Raw genomic sequence first — 16,688 nt, forward strand, 5'->3', positions numbered from 1 at the left:
GATGGGTTTTAATTGTGTCTACTAACGCAATAAAACACAGACTGTTAATCCTTGAGTTTAAAGGTTTCATGACATTCAGTTTTACAACACATTAAAAGTATTTATCATGGTCCTTCAAACGTGTAATAAAAGTTATAACTGAAAAATCCACTCCAGTGATCCATGGCTGGATTTTTTTCTCTCTGATTTCTAAAGCCTTCTCAACTGCAATGAAAAAAGAAATCTTTGCCTGCGGGTGTCGCTGTTGAGGGATGTTGACTGTCAATCATCGCCTCTGCTACTTTTTCCATGTCAAGGACCCCCAAAATAACATATATTTGGCCGCGGACCCCAATTTGAAAACATTTTGTTCCAGGGACCCCCAGAAGCAAAGATTTCAGTCAAAAGTTTTTGTTAAACATATATAAATTCATTGATTTGCAAAAATGTTCAATCTTTTTCAAAAATAGCAGATCTACAAACTCATAGCTCGGCATAGAGTGCCGCGTTATGAGCTTGTAGATCTAAAAATGACACAGATGCGTTCCTGGTTTTAATGGGTTAAACTCCATATACTGTACGTTGACCAGTGTTGGGGGGGGGGGGGTTCTGTACTTGGTCCCCTCCTCCCCCCCCCCCCCCCCCTCTACATCAAATCTATTCACTGAAAGTAGTGGATCTTCAAGGTCACAAACTCATCACAAAACAACGTCTTGTCTATTTTCACACAATGTTCTCTTCATTAACGACATGCCCAGAATAGAGAACGCTGGGGTTCATGTGGTTAACGCTCGGTACTTGACTGCGTAGTGTTAATGACGCAAATAATTTCACGCTGACAGACCACAGGCCTCATGTCTGGGATCTCACACATTTGGAGGATTTAATTGCATCCATAATGTCATTATTTTGTGCTGAACACGGGGTGGTCTGGATCTCCTTATTTAATTATCTTCTCACGTTCATTTGGGTATTTTGGTTTTTTTTAACACTTTGCTTTGAAACTAGAGCTGCAATAAAAAAAATACAAAAAACCCTGTTGCATTCTTGTAAGACTATAAAATAATGATATATTAGAACCCTTTAAAGTGACATGCCTGATTTAGTCTACGCCATTTCATTCACATTAACCCTTTAAGACCGGGAAAGCATCATTTGTGTCATTTTAAGATTTCTTTGGCTATTCAAAAATAGCAGATATACAAGCTCATAGCACCGAGTGCCGCACTATGAGCTTGTAGATCTATTTTTTTTAAATCATGAAAATCTGTGCAAATCTTGGAATATATGTATTTTTTACATATGTAAAATATTGAGTTCAAGGGACCCCCAGAAGCAAAGACTTGAGTTACAAATGTTCGTTTAAAAACAAACAAAAATCATGAACAAAAATGTTATACAAGCTCAAATAGCGCAGCACTCGGTGTTGTGCTATATGAGCTTGTATATCTGCTATTTTTGAATCTCCAAAGAGTAAAATAATGGTTTAAACTGGTTACACAGATGCGTTGCCGGTCTTAAGGGGTTAAACATAATCTCTGCCTCGCGGCCTTCCGGCGGCCTGGCGGAGATAATTAATACAATACACATCTCAGGATAAATCAATACGACTCTAAAATGCCTCTCAGACCAAGTGAGTTGTGTATTTGACGTGTTGACACACATGTGGTGTGTGTGTGTGTGTGTGTGTGTGTGTGTGTGTGTGTGTGTGTGTGTGTGTGTGTGTGTGTGTGTGTGTGTGTGTGTGTGTGTGTGTGTGTGTGTGTGTGTGTGTGTGTGTGTGTGTTTCCCCTTTGACACAAGCAACACAGCTATGGCCTATGGCAACACCACTGACATTAAATAATACCCACACAGCTATGGCCTATGGTAACACCACTGACACTAAAGAATACCCACACAGCTATGGCCTATGGCAACACCACTGACACTAAAGAATACCCACACAGCTATGGCCTATGGCAACACCACTGACATTAAAGAATACCTACACACTACAGCTATGGCCTATGGCAACACCACTGACATTAAAGAATACCTACACACTACAGCTATGGCCTATGGCAACACCACTGACATTAAAGAATACCCACACAGCTATGGCCTATGGTAACACCACTGACATTATAGAATACCCACACAGCTATGGCCTATGGCAACACCACTGACATTAAAGAATACCCACACAGCTATGGCCTATGGTAACACCACTGACATTAAAGAATACCCACACAGCTATGGCCTATGGTAACACCACTGACATTAAATAATACCCACACAGCTATGGCCTATGGCAACACCACTGACATTAAAGAATACCCACACAGCTATGGCCTATGGTAACACCACTGACATTAAATAATACCCACACAGCTATGGCCTATGGTAACACCACTGACATTAAATAATACCCACACAGCTATGGCCTATGGCAACACCACTGACATTAAAGAATACCCACACAGCTATGGCCTATGGTAACACCACTGACATTAAAGAATACCCACACAGCTATGGCCTATGGCAACACCACTGACATTAAAGAATACCCACACAGCTATGGCCTATGGTAACACCACTGACATTAAAGAATACCCACACAGCTAGAACACAGAGAACCAAGAGTTATTCATGAAGTAGTCACGGCTATCAGTCAAGGCTATAGTCTCAAGTGTGCGCGTAGGTCAGTGGTGTAAAGTAACTAAGTACTAAATTACATTTACTCAAGTACTGTGCTTAAGTACAATTGAGGTATGTTTTAACTTTACTGGAGTATTTCCAGTTTTCAGTACTTTTACTTCTACTCCACTACATCTCAGAGTCAAATATTGTACTTTTACTCCACTATAATTGTATGAAAACTTGAGTTACTTTGTAGATTTTGATTATTATTACAAAACATACATCAACCACTTCAGCCCAATCTATATTTCGGCCATTTGAAAACGGCAGATCTACAAGCTCACAATGCGTTGTGATGCGACGCATTGTGAGCTAGATCTTTTTTGGGGGGGGGGGGGGGGGCAGTGATAGTGCATTCAAGGCACCTCGGATACACAAGATAGGATAAAAAAAAAACATTAAAAAAAACAATGCAAACATGGATTTTAACGATGCAGACACTGTAGTGATCGATGCGTCGCCATTTCTGCCGTCAATGGTATCCCATGCACACTGAATCAACCGGTGCAGCGCATCGTGCACGTTCATATCGATTCACCAATTTCAATCGGTGAATCTCCCTACTCCAGGGGTCTTCAACAGGGGGTCCGGGACCCCTAGGGGGGTCCTCAGAGCTACTATAGGGGGTCCGCCAAATCTTTGTGTGATATGATTTAGTTTTTTTTACATTAACCACTTGAATCCTAGAATTCCTTTTCTTAGGGGAACATTAGCCGAAAATAGCAGATCTACAAGCTCTCAACGCCTTGCGCTGCGAGCTTGTAGATCTGATATTTTTGGCAAAGAGGCTATACTGTAGGTGTAGAGGGAAAAAAGAGCAGACGAAGTAAAAAAAAAACTTTAATCTGAAATATAGAGGGGGTCCCTGCTTCATCTCTCTCTCAGCTAGGGGGTCCTTGGCCTGAAAACATTGAAGACCCCTGCCCTACTCTTACAGTATGATGTACACAGTAGAATCCTCAGGTGTTAATTTTTACATGTTTAACCCTTTAAGACCGGGGGACGCATCTGTGTAACCACTTTATCCATATTTTATACTTTTGGCTATTAAAAAATAGCAGATCTACAAGCTCATAGCGCGGCACAGAGTGCCGCGCTATGAGCTTGTAGATCTGCTATTTTTTTTTAAATCGTGTTTTTTTTTTGCAAATCTTTGAATATATATCTATAAAGCAATTGTTTTTTACTCAAATCTTTGCTTCTGGGGGTCCCTGGATTTATTTATTTTTTAGATGGGGGTCCGCAGCCAAATACATATCGTTGTGGGGCTCCTTGACACTGACATTAATATTATAGCAACATAAGTGTTTCAGAAAACTGTTTTAAACTGATTTAGAATACATTTGTAGAATCCCCAGAAGCAATAACATTTTAGCTAGAAATGCTCGCTTTAAATATATATATATTCAAAGATTTGCAAAAAAAAATTCACGATTTTTCAAAAATAGCAGATATACAAGCTCATAGCGCGGCACTCGGTGCCGCGCTATGAGCTTGTATATCTGCTATTTTTGAATAGCCCAACGAAATCTAAAAATGACACACAGATGCGTTCTCAGGTCTTAAAGAGTTAACAGTGTAGCACCGTCGTCTCTAATGACAGAACGGGAGGCTGATTTCGCAGACAGTTTTAGTCTTAAGTTGTACATCTTAGTGACTTTTTTATATTGCAGTCATGATGCCATCAGGGTCTCTGCAGGGGGGAAAAAAAGCCCCCAGAGTGCAAAAAATCCTTTTGCCTTCTTTTGCGATCACCTTTCTTCAGTTCAGCCTCCGTGGAGCTGGCACTCCAGTGTGAAATCACAGATTAGGACGAGGGCCAAGCCCTCCTTCTCTTTCTTTATGTCTAGCTGTGGGAGACTGTGGAGAATGTTAACTAACAGATAAGATTGTCTCAGGGCCACAGGGGGAGCTTGATTTCAAAGCCTAAAACCCCCCACTTGGAATTCCTTTTATACCACTGACATCCATTATATTCCCCTTCACTAAAAGAGAGACCAAATTTTGTCCCAGATAAAGAAATAAAAACATGTGAAGAAGCAATCATACGCAATAAAACAAACCTAGTTAGAGGATGGTCGTTAAAGTAGATATTCCCAGCAGGGTGGATCATTGATTTTTCAGTTCTGATCATTTGGGCATTTATGGTTATTTTTTTCATTCTGAAAAATGAGTCAGCAATGCAGGCAGTGGTGGAAAAAGTACTCGAATGTTTTACTTAAGTAAAAGTATCAATACTGCAATGTAAAAGTACTCCCACTGAGCCATAGTTGGCTATTAGACCTCCGTCTAACACCGGGTTATAATTGGTCTAACAGTGAACGTTTTTTAGGCCTAGACGTTGATTAGATGTTTTTTAAGCGTCTGTATATAGACGTCTATATTATAGACGTCATTTCAACGGCTACGATATAGACTGTCTATAAATAGACGCTTCAAAAACAGCTAATCAACGTCTAGGCTAAGCCTAGGCCGCTAAAAAAGCCCTTAGACGTTTTTTTTTTACCTCTAATAGCCCGAAAAATGCTCAGTGGGCTCTGTTACAAGTAAGAGCCCCAAATTCAAAATTTACTTGAGTAAAAGTACAAAAGTATTGGTATCAAAATGTACTTAAAGCACCAAAAGTAAAAGTACTCAAATGTTTGAAAATAGCAGATGTACAAGCTCACAACGAGCGACGCGTTGTGAGCTTGTAGATCGGCTATTTTCAAATAACCTATATATAAAATAGGGCTAATGTGGTTAATGTATGTTTTATAATGTCATATATTTATATCTGCACAGTAACTAAAGTTTTCAAATAATTGTGGTGGAGTAAAAGTACAATATTTGCCTCAGAGAGAGTAGAAGTAAAAAGTACTGAAAATTGGAAATACTCCAGTAAAGTAAAAAATACCTCAAAATTGTACTTAAGTACATGTACTTAGTTACTTTACACCACTGCATCTAGCATGGTGTTTATCTAATCGATTCACTCAAAAGCAAAACTGGTCTCAAGAAAATGTGAGGCGGCTATAGGGGGGATGGGACGTTATTCACAGCTTTAACAGTGACATTTACAAAGAGAAAATCTGATTGCGGGGAGAGACTCCACTTGTAAAAAACTTTTCCCACGTTTCCAGGCTGGTGCATCGAGGCAGCCTGTGAAATGTGTGCATGTAGAGTAATATTACACCACAACCCCACATAATAGACCATGGGTTCCCAAACCTTTCAGCCCGCGACGCCAAAATAAGGCGGCCATTGACACCTAAACCTGGAGGTAATTCATGCACATAAACTTGCACGTTCGGTGCGCATTTGAAATGTATTAAAATGGTCAAATGTACTATTTGTAATCATTTTAGGTTGTATTTCATCCATTCTGTTGAATTAAAAAAATAAAAATGACCCAAAATAATTTTGCGACCCCAAGTGGGGTCGCGACCCCCTGTAATAGACTACTATGTCTTAGCCCTGAAACATGACAGTCATGGCGGAGCTTCAACATGGTTTTGGCACTTTCTCCATTTACAACCCGTACATCTACATAAACGTTCATATTTCAAATATAAAGTGCTGACCCCATGCCCACTGATGTTACAATTTACATCGGTCGGGTCTAAGTACCCGTATCTTCCGTATTCAATAAAATCACACCCTGTGTGAAGTGGGCGGTGTCTTGCTAGCTAATCACAATACTGAATGGAGTCAACCAATCATGTACAAAAAATAAATACATTTATTGAAACACTCTTTATGATGGACAAAACCATAACTTAAAAAAAACAAATTTATGTTTTTTTTTAAGTTATGGTTTCTTATATAGGGCTATGCACATGTGTCATGTGACACTGGCCAATCACAGTTCTGAATAGACTGTGATTGGCCAATCACGGTGCAGGGTTAGGCGGGGTACTTTTTGGCCAATCACAGCGCAGGATAATTGTACAAATATCCAAACCTCACTTATAGGGGCGGTTTCACCGCCCAAAAAGCATTGTAATCGGATCGGTGGCCATTTTCTCAGAATTATCTCCATGTGCTTTAAACTACGCGACCCTATCGGTTGGGAGGTATATTGCAATACATCATAACTATGAGAAAATGGCCACCAATCGGATTAAATGCTTTTTATTGAACGCGTGTGTGCGTGCATGCGTGCATGCGTGATTGCGTGTGCATGCGTGTGTGTGTGTGTGTGTGTGTGTGTGTGTGTGTGTCAGCTACGCACAGCAGCTGTGGGCGTCCTCATCGCTGCCGTCCAGACAGTCGTCGTCTCCGTCACATTTCCACGTGTCTCGTACGCAGCGCTGGTTGTGACACTGGAACTCATCGCTCTGACATCGCTGAGGCTCCGGCCCCCCGGTGGACACTTCTGGAACAAACACAGATAAGAGTTAAAAACAACAAAACAGGAAACTAATAACAACAGATTATTTTTTTAAAGATATTTTGGGTCTTTTCTGCCTTTCTTGATAGTAGCCTATACACAGTAGAGAGAGAGACAGGAAACGGAGAGAGAGAGACGGGGAGTGACGCACAGCAAAGGTCGTGGGGGCTTGGGAATCGAATCCGCTACTCGCTGTCAGGCTACATTAGAGCCTATATGTGGTATGCACCTAAACCGCTAGGCCAGCGACGCCCACCATAACAACAGATTATTAGTTTTTGTTTGTTTTGTTGGCGGGGGAGTTAACCACTTCAGCACTATTGTCTACTTTGCCGTGCATGAAACTGCGAAAACAGCCGATCTACAAGCTCACAACTTGTAGTGATGAGCTTGTAGATCGACTATTTTATAACATTTCTTTGAAAATGTTTTGCCTAGATCAGGGGTCTTCAACGTTTTTTCAGGCCAAGGACCCCCTTAGCTGAGAGAGAGATTAAGCAGGGACCCCCGTTATGTATTGTATAAAATTGTGTTTCATATTAAACTTTTTATTTTTTTACTTGGGTCTCCATTTTTTTCCTTCTACACCTGAACCTACAAAAAAAATTGCCAATCTGCTATTTGTGGCTAAAGTTCTCCTCAGAAAAGTGATGCTGGGGTTCAAGTCGTTAATGTAAAAAATATGTCATATCATATTTTTCGGCCCCCCTGTAGTAACTCTGAGGACCCCCTGTTGAAGACCCCTGGCCTAGAATGGTTGAGTAAAGATCCAGTTTGTACCCTCCCTCCCTCCCTTGGGTGACTTAAGTTTCCATACAAAATCCTGCAACGCCATTAGGATCTCGAATCTGTATCTTTTTTAGTTTTTCAGTCCCCCCCCCACCCCCCCCCACCAGACACAAAGCTTGTAGAAAATCTATGTATTTGATGGTAGGATGATGAATTTAGGATTATGGTGTATATATACCCCGGGACGGCAACGAAGCCTCTTGAGCCTCTCTCTCCCCGACCGTCTGGGTTCATTCCTGTGCTTCATAGTGTAAAATAATATACGTTACCTGAGCAGGTGACATTGTTCTTCTCCAGGACCTGGTTGTCAGCGCAGGCACACACTCTGCCTCCTGGGATGGCGAGGCAGAGGGTACCACAACCCCCATAATTTACCCGGCACGCGTTGTCACCTGCAGACATAGAAGAGCCAAAATAAGGTTTTGTGTCTCGCTCACTTTCACGCCTGTATTTTCTCAAAGCCCCCCCGCCCGTCCCCCCCATCGCTCCACACAATGGCTTCCTGTTGTTGTGCTGTTGTGTTGTTGTGTTGTTGTGTTGTTGTGTACTTGTTCCTCCAAGCGGTGGTTAGAGGAAGGTCGCTTGGAGTGCGGCAACAACACCAGAAAAAATACTTCCTTGATATAAAACTCATTTCCTGTACTGGGTGTAGGGACGTTGCCAGGTGCCATCATATGTAAGCACATGTCACATGAATTATTGGGAACAATGCGGAGGACAGCCGTTTGACATTTTTATCCTTCTTGGAAGAATAATTTGTCTTCTTTTTTCTTTTTTTTGGACAAAAGCCCTCCTGCTATCCTCTGGGGAGAATAGATTTTCTTTTCTCTCTTTTTTCTTTTTTTTGTTAAGTGTAAAAAAAAGAAGAAGCTGTCACATATATAAAGTTGAGGCATGAGACACGTTTGTCACTTCCATTTAGTGTTAAAGCCCCAACAGGCGGCGCCTGCAGCCAATGAGATAAAGCACTCCGTTTTATTTTTTTGTAAAGGGCCAATCGGTAATGCTCAGAGGATTGGACAGCCAATTAATCTAGTCTGTGACACCAAACACTGGAGGACTGTCCAGTGAATGAAGCAGCTCTGACCCACAGCAGCATGCACACATGTTTGGACCCAGGCCTGCTTCCTCATTATCTGTGGCAATGCAGCTTTCTGATGCTAAATTAATCCATTGTGACCGCAAACGCATCTGTGTCATTTTTTGATTTCGAGCTTGTAGATCTGCTATTTATTTTTTTTTATCATGAAAATGTGTGCATTTTCTTTTTTAAAGCGATTTTTTTTTACTCAAATCTTTGCCTGGAACAACATATTTTGGCGGCCAAATACATATCATTTTGGGGGGTTCTTGACATGAAAAAAGTTTGAGAACCACTGATTATACTTATAGCAACATAATTTTTTTTTATAAAAACTGTTAGGGTTTAGAAGACATTTGTAGAATCCCCCAGAAGCAAAGATTTGAGTTAAAAATGTTCGCTTTCACAATATGAAAAAAAAAATTAGCAGATCTACAAGCTCATAGCGCGGCACTCGGTGCCGCGCTATGAGCTTGTAGATCTGCTATTTTTTGAATAGCCAAAGAAATCTTATAATGACACAGATGTGTTCTGGTCTAAATGTGTTAAACAGTTACAGTACATGACTTGAACCAAACCAAATATGAATAGCACTGGATCAGTCCAACGTCCCACTTCCATTGGGTACTAACTGTACAACATGTGTTCCCAAACGCCCAAAATAATCATATTTGATTTTCCCACAGATAAATATTGTGAAAATAGCCAAACTACAAGCTCTGGACAAAGTGTGAGGTGTTGTGAGCTTCATACGACAAAATGTAAAACAACTAACAAATACTGAATGTTGACACATTGGGCACATCTTTGAAAATGTGCCCAAAATAGGGTTGCCAGGTTTGATGTTGTGGAGTCTGAAGAAGAGCAGTGCTCAGCCCACTACTCAGGTGATACTAAAATAAAGTCTTCAAAAGGAGCTAAAGTGTCTGTGCAACATTATTATCCGTGATGTTTGTAGTTTCAATAAGTTCAGCACCTTCCTGTAAATGGTTGACGTGGATGTGACCTCCTTTGATCAGGGTTAATGTTATTATCATCATTTGGTTTTAATTAAGTTGTTAAATTGTGATATTATCAAACGTATCAGTCTAACATGTTCCCAGAAGGAAATACCTGATGTGTTTAATTCATTCTGACCAGAGGCAAGGATAAAACATAGCCCCACCGGTGATTAAAAAATATTTCTAATAATGATCAGAGAACAATAACAAAAGGAGAGGCATGGATGGACTACCGTCTGTTTTAGCTTGTAACCCTGTTGTGTAACGTATTCATATTATTCATGGTGTGTGATTGTAGATTGTGTTCAAGTTGTGAACTAGATCGGCTATTTTCAAACATTTTAGTACTTTTACTTTTGGTACTTTAAGTATATTTTCATACAAATACTTTTGCACTTTTACTCAAGTGAATGTTGAATTCCGGACTTTTACTTGTAACAGAGTATTTCTACAATACAGTATTGATACTTTTACTTAAGTAAGAAATGTGAGAACTTTTCCCACCACTGTCTGTTTTTATGTATGGGACTATGGAGGACAATGTGCATCTCTTTTTAAATCCTCTGTATTTACTGTGCATTATATGTACTGTATTGTTCATTAATATTATATTATGTTATATTATCCCAAATAAACAAATCATTGAAATGAAACCCTTCCCAGCTCATTGAACCCTGGTGTTTCTCTTGGTTGTTTGTTTATGAACATGGATTATAATAATTATCCACAGAGGTCCTTGATTGCAGAGCGGTGTCTAAACACTGCTTCACCTGTCTGTCAATTAAGGAATGAATACGTCACGGTCGTGGAGGAAAACCTTGTATGTGCAAAACCCTTCCTTTTCTTTTTTTTTCTTTTTTTGTTTTATCCCACGTTTTTGTAACCCTTTTTCACCCGGTGCCAATTTTTCTAAGTGATCCTGGGCGCTACACTCCCCCCACCAGCCTAGGGAGCCCAGGGCCGAGCTCATGCCTCCTTCAATGCATGAGAGCCAACTGACCTTCTTGTCACCTGACAGGGGGAGTTTCCCCGGTAGGACGTAGCGTGTGGAAGGAACACGTTATTCCAACCAGTTCCTTTCCCCTCCATCAGGCCCCCCGACTGACCAGGGGGAGGCAGTATAGCGACCAGGATTACTACATGTTTTTGTGAGGGTATTAACTACCCTAGGAGACACGGGGAGAACATGCAAACTCCACACAGAAAGGCCCTTTCACCAACCCCACCTAGGGTATGGGCACTGATGACACGGAGGAGAACACACGCCCACAGCGCCCACAGCGTCCCCGGCGAGAATCAAACCCAGGACCTTCTAGCTGTGAGGCAACAGCGCTACCGACTGCGCCACCGTGCCCCCCATTTGTACTCACATTTGTACTTTTACTCAATTACATTTTGAATTCCAGACTTTTTACTTGTAACAGAGTATTTCTACATTGCAGTACTTTTTCCACCACGGCTTGTTTGATGGAGTAGTAGTAAGAGCATTAATTTACGAAAAAAAATAAAAAGTTTAAATATGGAGATACGAGGTATTCTGCCCGGCAACAACAGCAACGACGACGAATTATAACAAGAATAGTAGCCTGCCGCGCGCCCATGCGGCTCTCCTCTCTCAGCCTGCCGCGCGCCAATGCGGCTCTGCGCGCCCATGCGGCTCTCCTCTCTCAGCCATGCGGCTCTCCTCTCTCAGCCATGCGGCTCTCCTCTCTCAGCCAAGCGGCTCTCCTCTCTCAGCCATGCACATCTTGCACATTCTGCTACTCTATCTAGTATCTAGTCATCTGCTTTAGTGTTCCAACAACAGCAGGAATCCATCATCGTTTGCCATCCAACTGCATCCTCCCTCCCTCCTGTTCCCATCCATCCAACCCCTTTCATTTGGGAGAGAGAGGGAACAACCAACACCGGGCAGAAAGAAAGAAGAATCACTGTCACCACTAATCAGAGCAGCGCTGGACGCTATGGAGATCTGTCAGTGATAGCATGTGTTGTAGAAACATCTGAGCCAATCATATCGTCACTAGTTGGGTGAGGAGGAGGGAACCTTGCATGAGTTAAAAAAAAAACGTTCCAAAAATCAGTGTCAGTGTTCCAATGGATCCGATGTTTTTTATATATGAAAAACATAAGATACACAGAACCACTTTCACTTTGTAAAAAAAAAAAGATAATCTACATTTATCTACAATCTCACAATGTGTCACGATGTGAGATTGTAGAACAGCTGTTTTCGCTACTTTTGTGCAACAAAGTAGAAGACATTAATGTCTGAAAAAAAAACATAATAAGTTTTAATGTGCGTATGTATGTATGTATATATATATTATACATATATATATATATATACATATATATATATATATATATATATATATATATATATATATATATATATATATATATATATATATATATATATATATATATATATATATACTGTAGTAGTGAGACTATTTATCTTTTCAGGGCAGGAAAAGGGAAACCCTTTTCCTAATGGCAGTGGTGGAAAGTAACTAAGTACATTTACTCAAGTACTGTACTTAAGCACCATTCTGGACCACCAATATGTAACTATACATCGTATCGTGAACCTAGTACCGTGGTTCCAATCGTATCGTGAGTTGAGTGAATCTTTACAGGCCTAATCCATTGAATTCTGGCTTGGATCAATGGAACAAGGGATAACTGACGGGTAGCCGGTCATTAATGATGAATAAATCCCAACAGGGTGATTAGGCACCGACGCCTGTTTAGGCATAGTTGAAAAAAACGCTAGGAAGGAAGAACTGTCAATCACAGCAACTACTGGCCAATCACAGCGGGTTCTCCCTAGAAAAGCGGTGGGATCCCTATAAGTATTCTTCAGGGGAGGAGGAGGAGGAGGAGGAGGAGGAGGAGGATTAAACACAGTAAATGGTAGGGTACAGTAGGTAGCAGTGTGTGACCTTGCTGACTCTGGGCGTCGTAGACCCGCAGGCCGAAGAGCGGCGGCCTCTCGCTGCGCAGCAGAGTGACGTCCCCGGAGGTCAGGTCCAGCTGGAACACCGAGGCGTTCATGTACTCCGTCCAGAAGATGGAGTTACGGTAGTGAGAGATGCCGAACGGATGGTTGAGCTCTTTGCCGTTGTACACCACCTGAACACACAGGGGGGAGGAAGCACAATGTGGCATTAACGTATATATATATATATATATATATATATATATATATATATATATATATATATATATATATCGAGCATACAGGAATGATAAACCAAACGCACCACGTCTGTTTTGTTGTAATCTATTAACTGCTCAGTGAGCTGCTCTGGTGCAGAGCCCCGCCTGCTCTGTATCCGGTAATTTGCATACATAGGCACGCACAAAGGCAGTTTCCGTATCCGTTCGAAACCGGATCTGCAACCTGCAAAGCTAACTGAGTCCAGTCTAGTTGTGGACTAGAAACACCACAGACATTGACGTTGTGGCTCGCGAGTGAACAAAACCTCTCCGTGGAATAAATTAAAACCATAAACAGCATGGATTACATTAACGCAAACACACTGGAGCCATTTAGAAGCACTTTATAGGAAAACTAACACTAACGTTGCCACTGTTTTCTTGTTGGTCATGTGTTATAATATAATGGGCTTTTGACAACCCTCGTCTTACCAGTACGGCGCGCCGGCACGGAATCTTTTAGCGGAACGCCGTAGCGGCTCGTTCCGGCCCACTTTCACCCCTGGATAGTACACATGTGTCAGCTTCAATTTTATATTGTTCCAGTTAAAATGGTGTCTGCTCATTTCTTTGCGTCATCACTTCCAATTTCACTTGTTTAATCTGTATCCTGTGTGAGTTCTCTCTCCTGATTGGATAATTGGTATCCAGACCTGAAAAAGCATTTATTTTCAGTTCACTAAATAGCTAGAGATACACGGAGACTCATGTTACTGAACAAACACTCTATAGCAATGAGTACTATCAGAATATAGAGATAATTAACACTCATTTTAACAACAATATAATCACTTACCCTACCTTTTATATAGCATCAACATCAGTTGAACCACTTCAACCTAATATACTTTGGCTATGTGAGCTTGTGGGCCTCTATATCAATCAAAACAAATCTTTACCAAGTGTTTTCATGCAATACCGTTTGAACAAAGACATTGCTGACTCAGGAATCCAAGAACTGGGTCACTTATTGTTCACGACGTTTATTTCAAACAGCGTTGCAGAGAGAGGGTGTGATGATGATGATGATGATGTACGGCTTCAGGACGCAGCCTCAGATAAACTGTCTAGCACCACAACGTGCATGACATTGACTTTGTGATATAGTCTAAACTCAGTGGTATAAAGTAACTAAGTACATGTACTCAAGTAATGTACATAAGTAAAATGTTGAGGTATTTTTACTTTACTGGAGTATTTCCAATTTCCAATACTTTGACTTCTTCCCCACTACATCTCGGATCCAAATATAGTACTTTTACTCCACTACATGTATTTGAAAACTTTAGTTACTAGTTACTTTGTAGATTTTGATTATTATTACAGAACATACATTAACCACTTCAGCCCTAAAGTACTGTATATACATTTCGGCCATTTGAAAATAGCAGATCTACAAGCTCACAATGCGTCGCGATGCGACGAATTGTGAGCTTGTAGATCTGCTATTTTCTAAAGATTTGTATACATTGAAAACTTGAAATGGGACATTCTGAATAATGAGAGCTTTTACTTTTGGTACTTTAAGTACATTTTGAATTCCTGACTTTTACGTGTAACAGAGTATTTCTACATTGCAGTATTGATACTTTTCCTTAAGTAAAAACATTTGAGTATTTTTTCCACCACTGCACAGCATTCAGTCTCAGCCTCAGATAAACTGTCCATAGCATCCTAGAACGTGATGAAATTGACTTTGAGAGATAGTGTAAACTTTGTGCCTCTCTCTCTCTTTGCATTATCCAATGATCCACTACCGGGTCTCAAAGCTCCAAACTAATAAAATGAGAATGTTTCAGAGACGAAGGAATTGGCTTGTAAATGTAATTTGACCCGAGGAGGTTCTGTACAGAATAGGATAGGAGGAGATAGAATAAACTCTATTCATCCCTGAGGGGAAAGTGGGTCAACCGCATCAGCCAGGGACAAATAAAGAGAAAATACCAATAAAACATAGAAGTTTAACCTCCCACCAGATAAAAGTATATGTAAGATAAAAAATAAACACGAGTATACAGTAAATTCACAAAGCTGAAGCATGGCCACGTTATCACATTAACACAATATGCAGCATGTGTGCGTATGGACTATGCATGCTTCTCATGGTATCACAACACCACTAAGGCCTTCAAAACAAGGCTCCAGACATCCCAAAACAAACTGGTAGTAAGGCTACTTCTTGGCCTCAAACACACAACACATCTAACCCGGCTCATTGTGCTAGGGTTGGATGGCTCAGGGTTGAGGACAGAGTACAGCAACTTACAATGGGCCTGGTCTACAAGATACACCACAACATTAAGATACACATGTACCTGTCCAAATACTTCAAAAAGGTAAATGAAGTCCATAATCATAACACCAGAGGCAGCTCCACCACTACACCATCATGTTCAACCCAGATTTGGCACAAATAAGGGAATGAACTCTTTCTAATGCTATTCAACAAAAATGTGGAATGCCCTACCCAAAGGAGTAAAGGAGTGTAAAACCCTACTCACTTTCAAAACTGCCCTAAAGATACACCTTCAGGAGGCTGCAATTCCAAACTTGCCCCTGTCAAAGTCTTAACATTTTTAACATTTTCATTTTCATTTTATACCGGTAACCTGTAAGCTGATTGTATGACGTTCTGCATAGTAGTGTATATTTGTATGTCTTCTTAAATGTCATCATGACTTGAGTCAGTGCGTGGGGATCTCATTTTAAATAAGACATTGTGCTTTTATGAGCGATCCAGTTTAGAGGACCTTGTGTTTAAATTGTACTTCCATGTATTGTGTCCATGTCTTTTCTAAATAAAGTATTCAATCAATCAATAGATATTCACAGTATCGTGGGCAATTATATGTTTATGTGCAAGAAGTCTGCCGTCTCAGTAAAGAGGGCAAACCTTTGGAACTCTAGAGAAAAACTAGAGACGGATGGTAATGTGTTTAACACAGGACTCAAATCATAGCATAGCAGAGGACAAGAATGGCGACAGTCCTGAGTTGTCTGGAGAGCATAACCTCCCGCTACGCCCTCCTCGTTGCCTGGCTACAGCCTAGTTGCATTGGAGGAAAAAGTACTCATTTTTTTTACTTTTTACTTAAGTAAAAGTATCAATACTGCAATGTAGAAATACTCTGTTACAAGTGAAAGTCCGTTATTCAAAATGTTCTTGCACAAAAGCATTGGCATCGAAATATACTTAAAGGACCAAAAGTAAAAGTACTCAATATGCAGAATGTCCCATTTCACAAGTTTTCAAATGTCTAAAATGTATACAAATATTTTGAAAATAGCAGATCTACAAGCTCACAACGTGTCGCGGTGCGACGCGTTGTGAGCTTGTAGATCTGCTATTTTCAAATAGCCGAAGGGCTGAAGTGGTTAATGTATGTTTTGTAATAATAATCAAAATCTGAAACTAAATAACTAAAGTTTTCAAATAATTGTAGCGGAGTAAAAAGCACAATATTTGGATCTGAGATGCAGTGGAGTAGAAGTACAAGTACAAGTATTGAACATTGGAAATACTACAGTGAGTACTTGAGTAAATTTACTTAGTTACTTT

The 16,688-nt window shown here is 40.5% G+C and overlaps 1 protein-coding gene across 1 annotated transcript in view; it reads right to left on the reverse strand.

The window, feature by feature from the left end:
• The window catches only part of LOC308105811 (low-density lipoprotein receptor-related protein 1B-like), a gene marked incomplete at its 3' end in the record, with an annotated part of 706,266 nt that overhangs the window by 387,443 nt on the left and 302,135 nt on the right, over positions 1–16,688 (reverse strand). The window contains 3 exon segments of the mRNA XM_080456736.1: positions 6,875–7,018; positions 8,092–8,214; positions 12,853–13,042. Coding sequence (XP_080312862.1) covers positions 6,875–7,018; positions 8,092–8,214; positions 12,853–13,042 — 457 coding nt within the window.

This window comes from Gymnoscopelus braueri (genome assembly GCF_963280865.1).
Source record: "Gymnoscopelus braueri genome assembly, chromosome: 18".
Taxonomy (NCBI): domain Eukaryota; kingdom Metazoa; phylum Chordata; class Actinopteri; order Myctophiformes; family Myctophidae; genus Gymnoscopelus; species Gymnoscopelus braueri.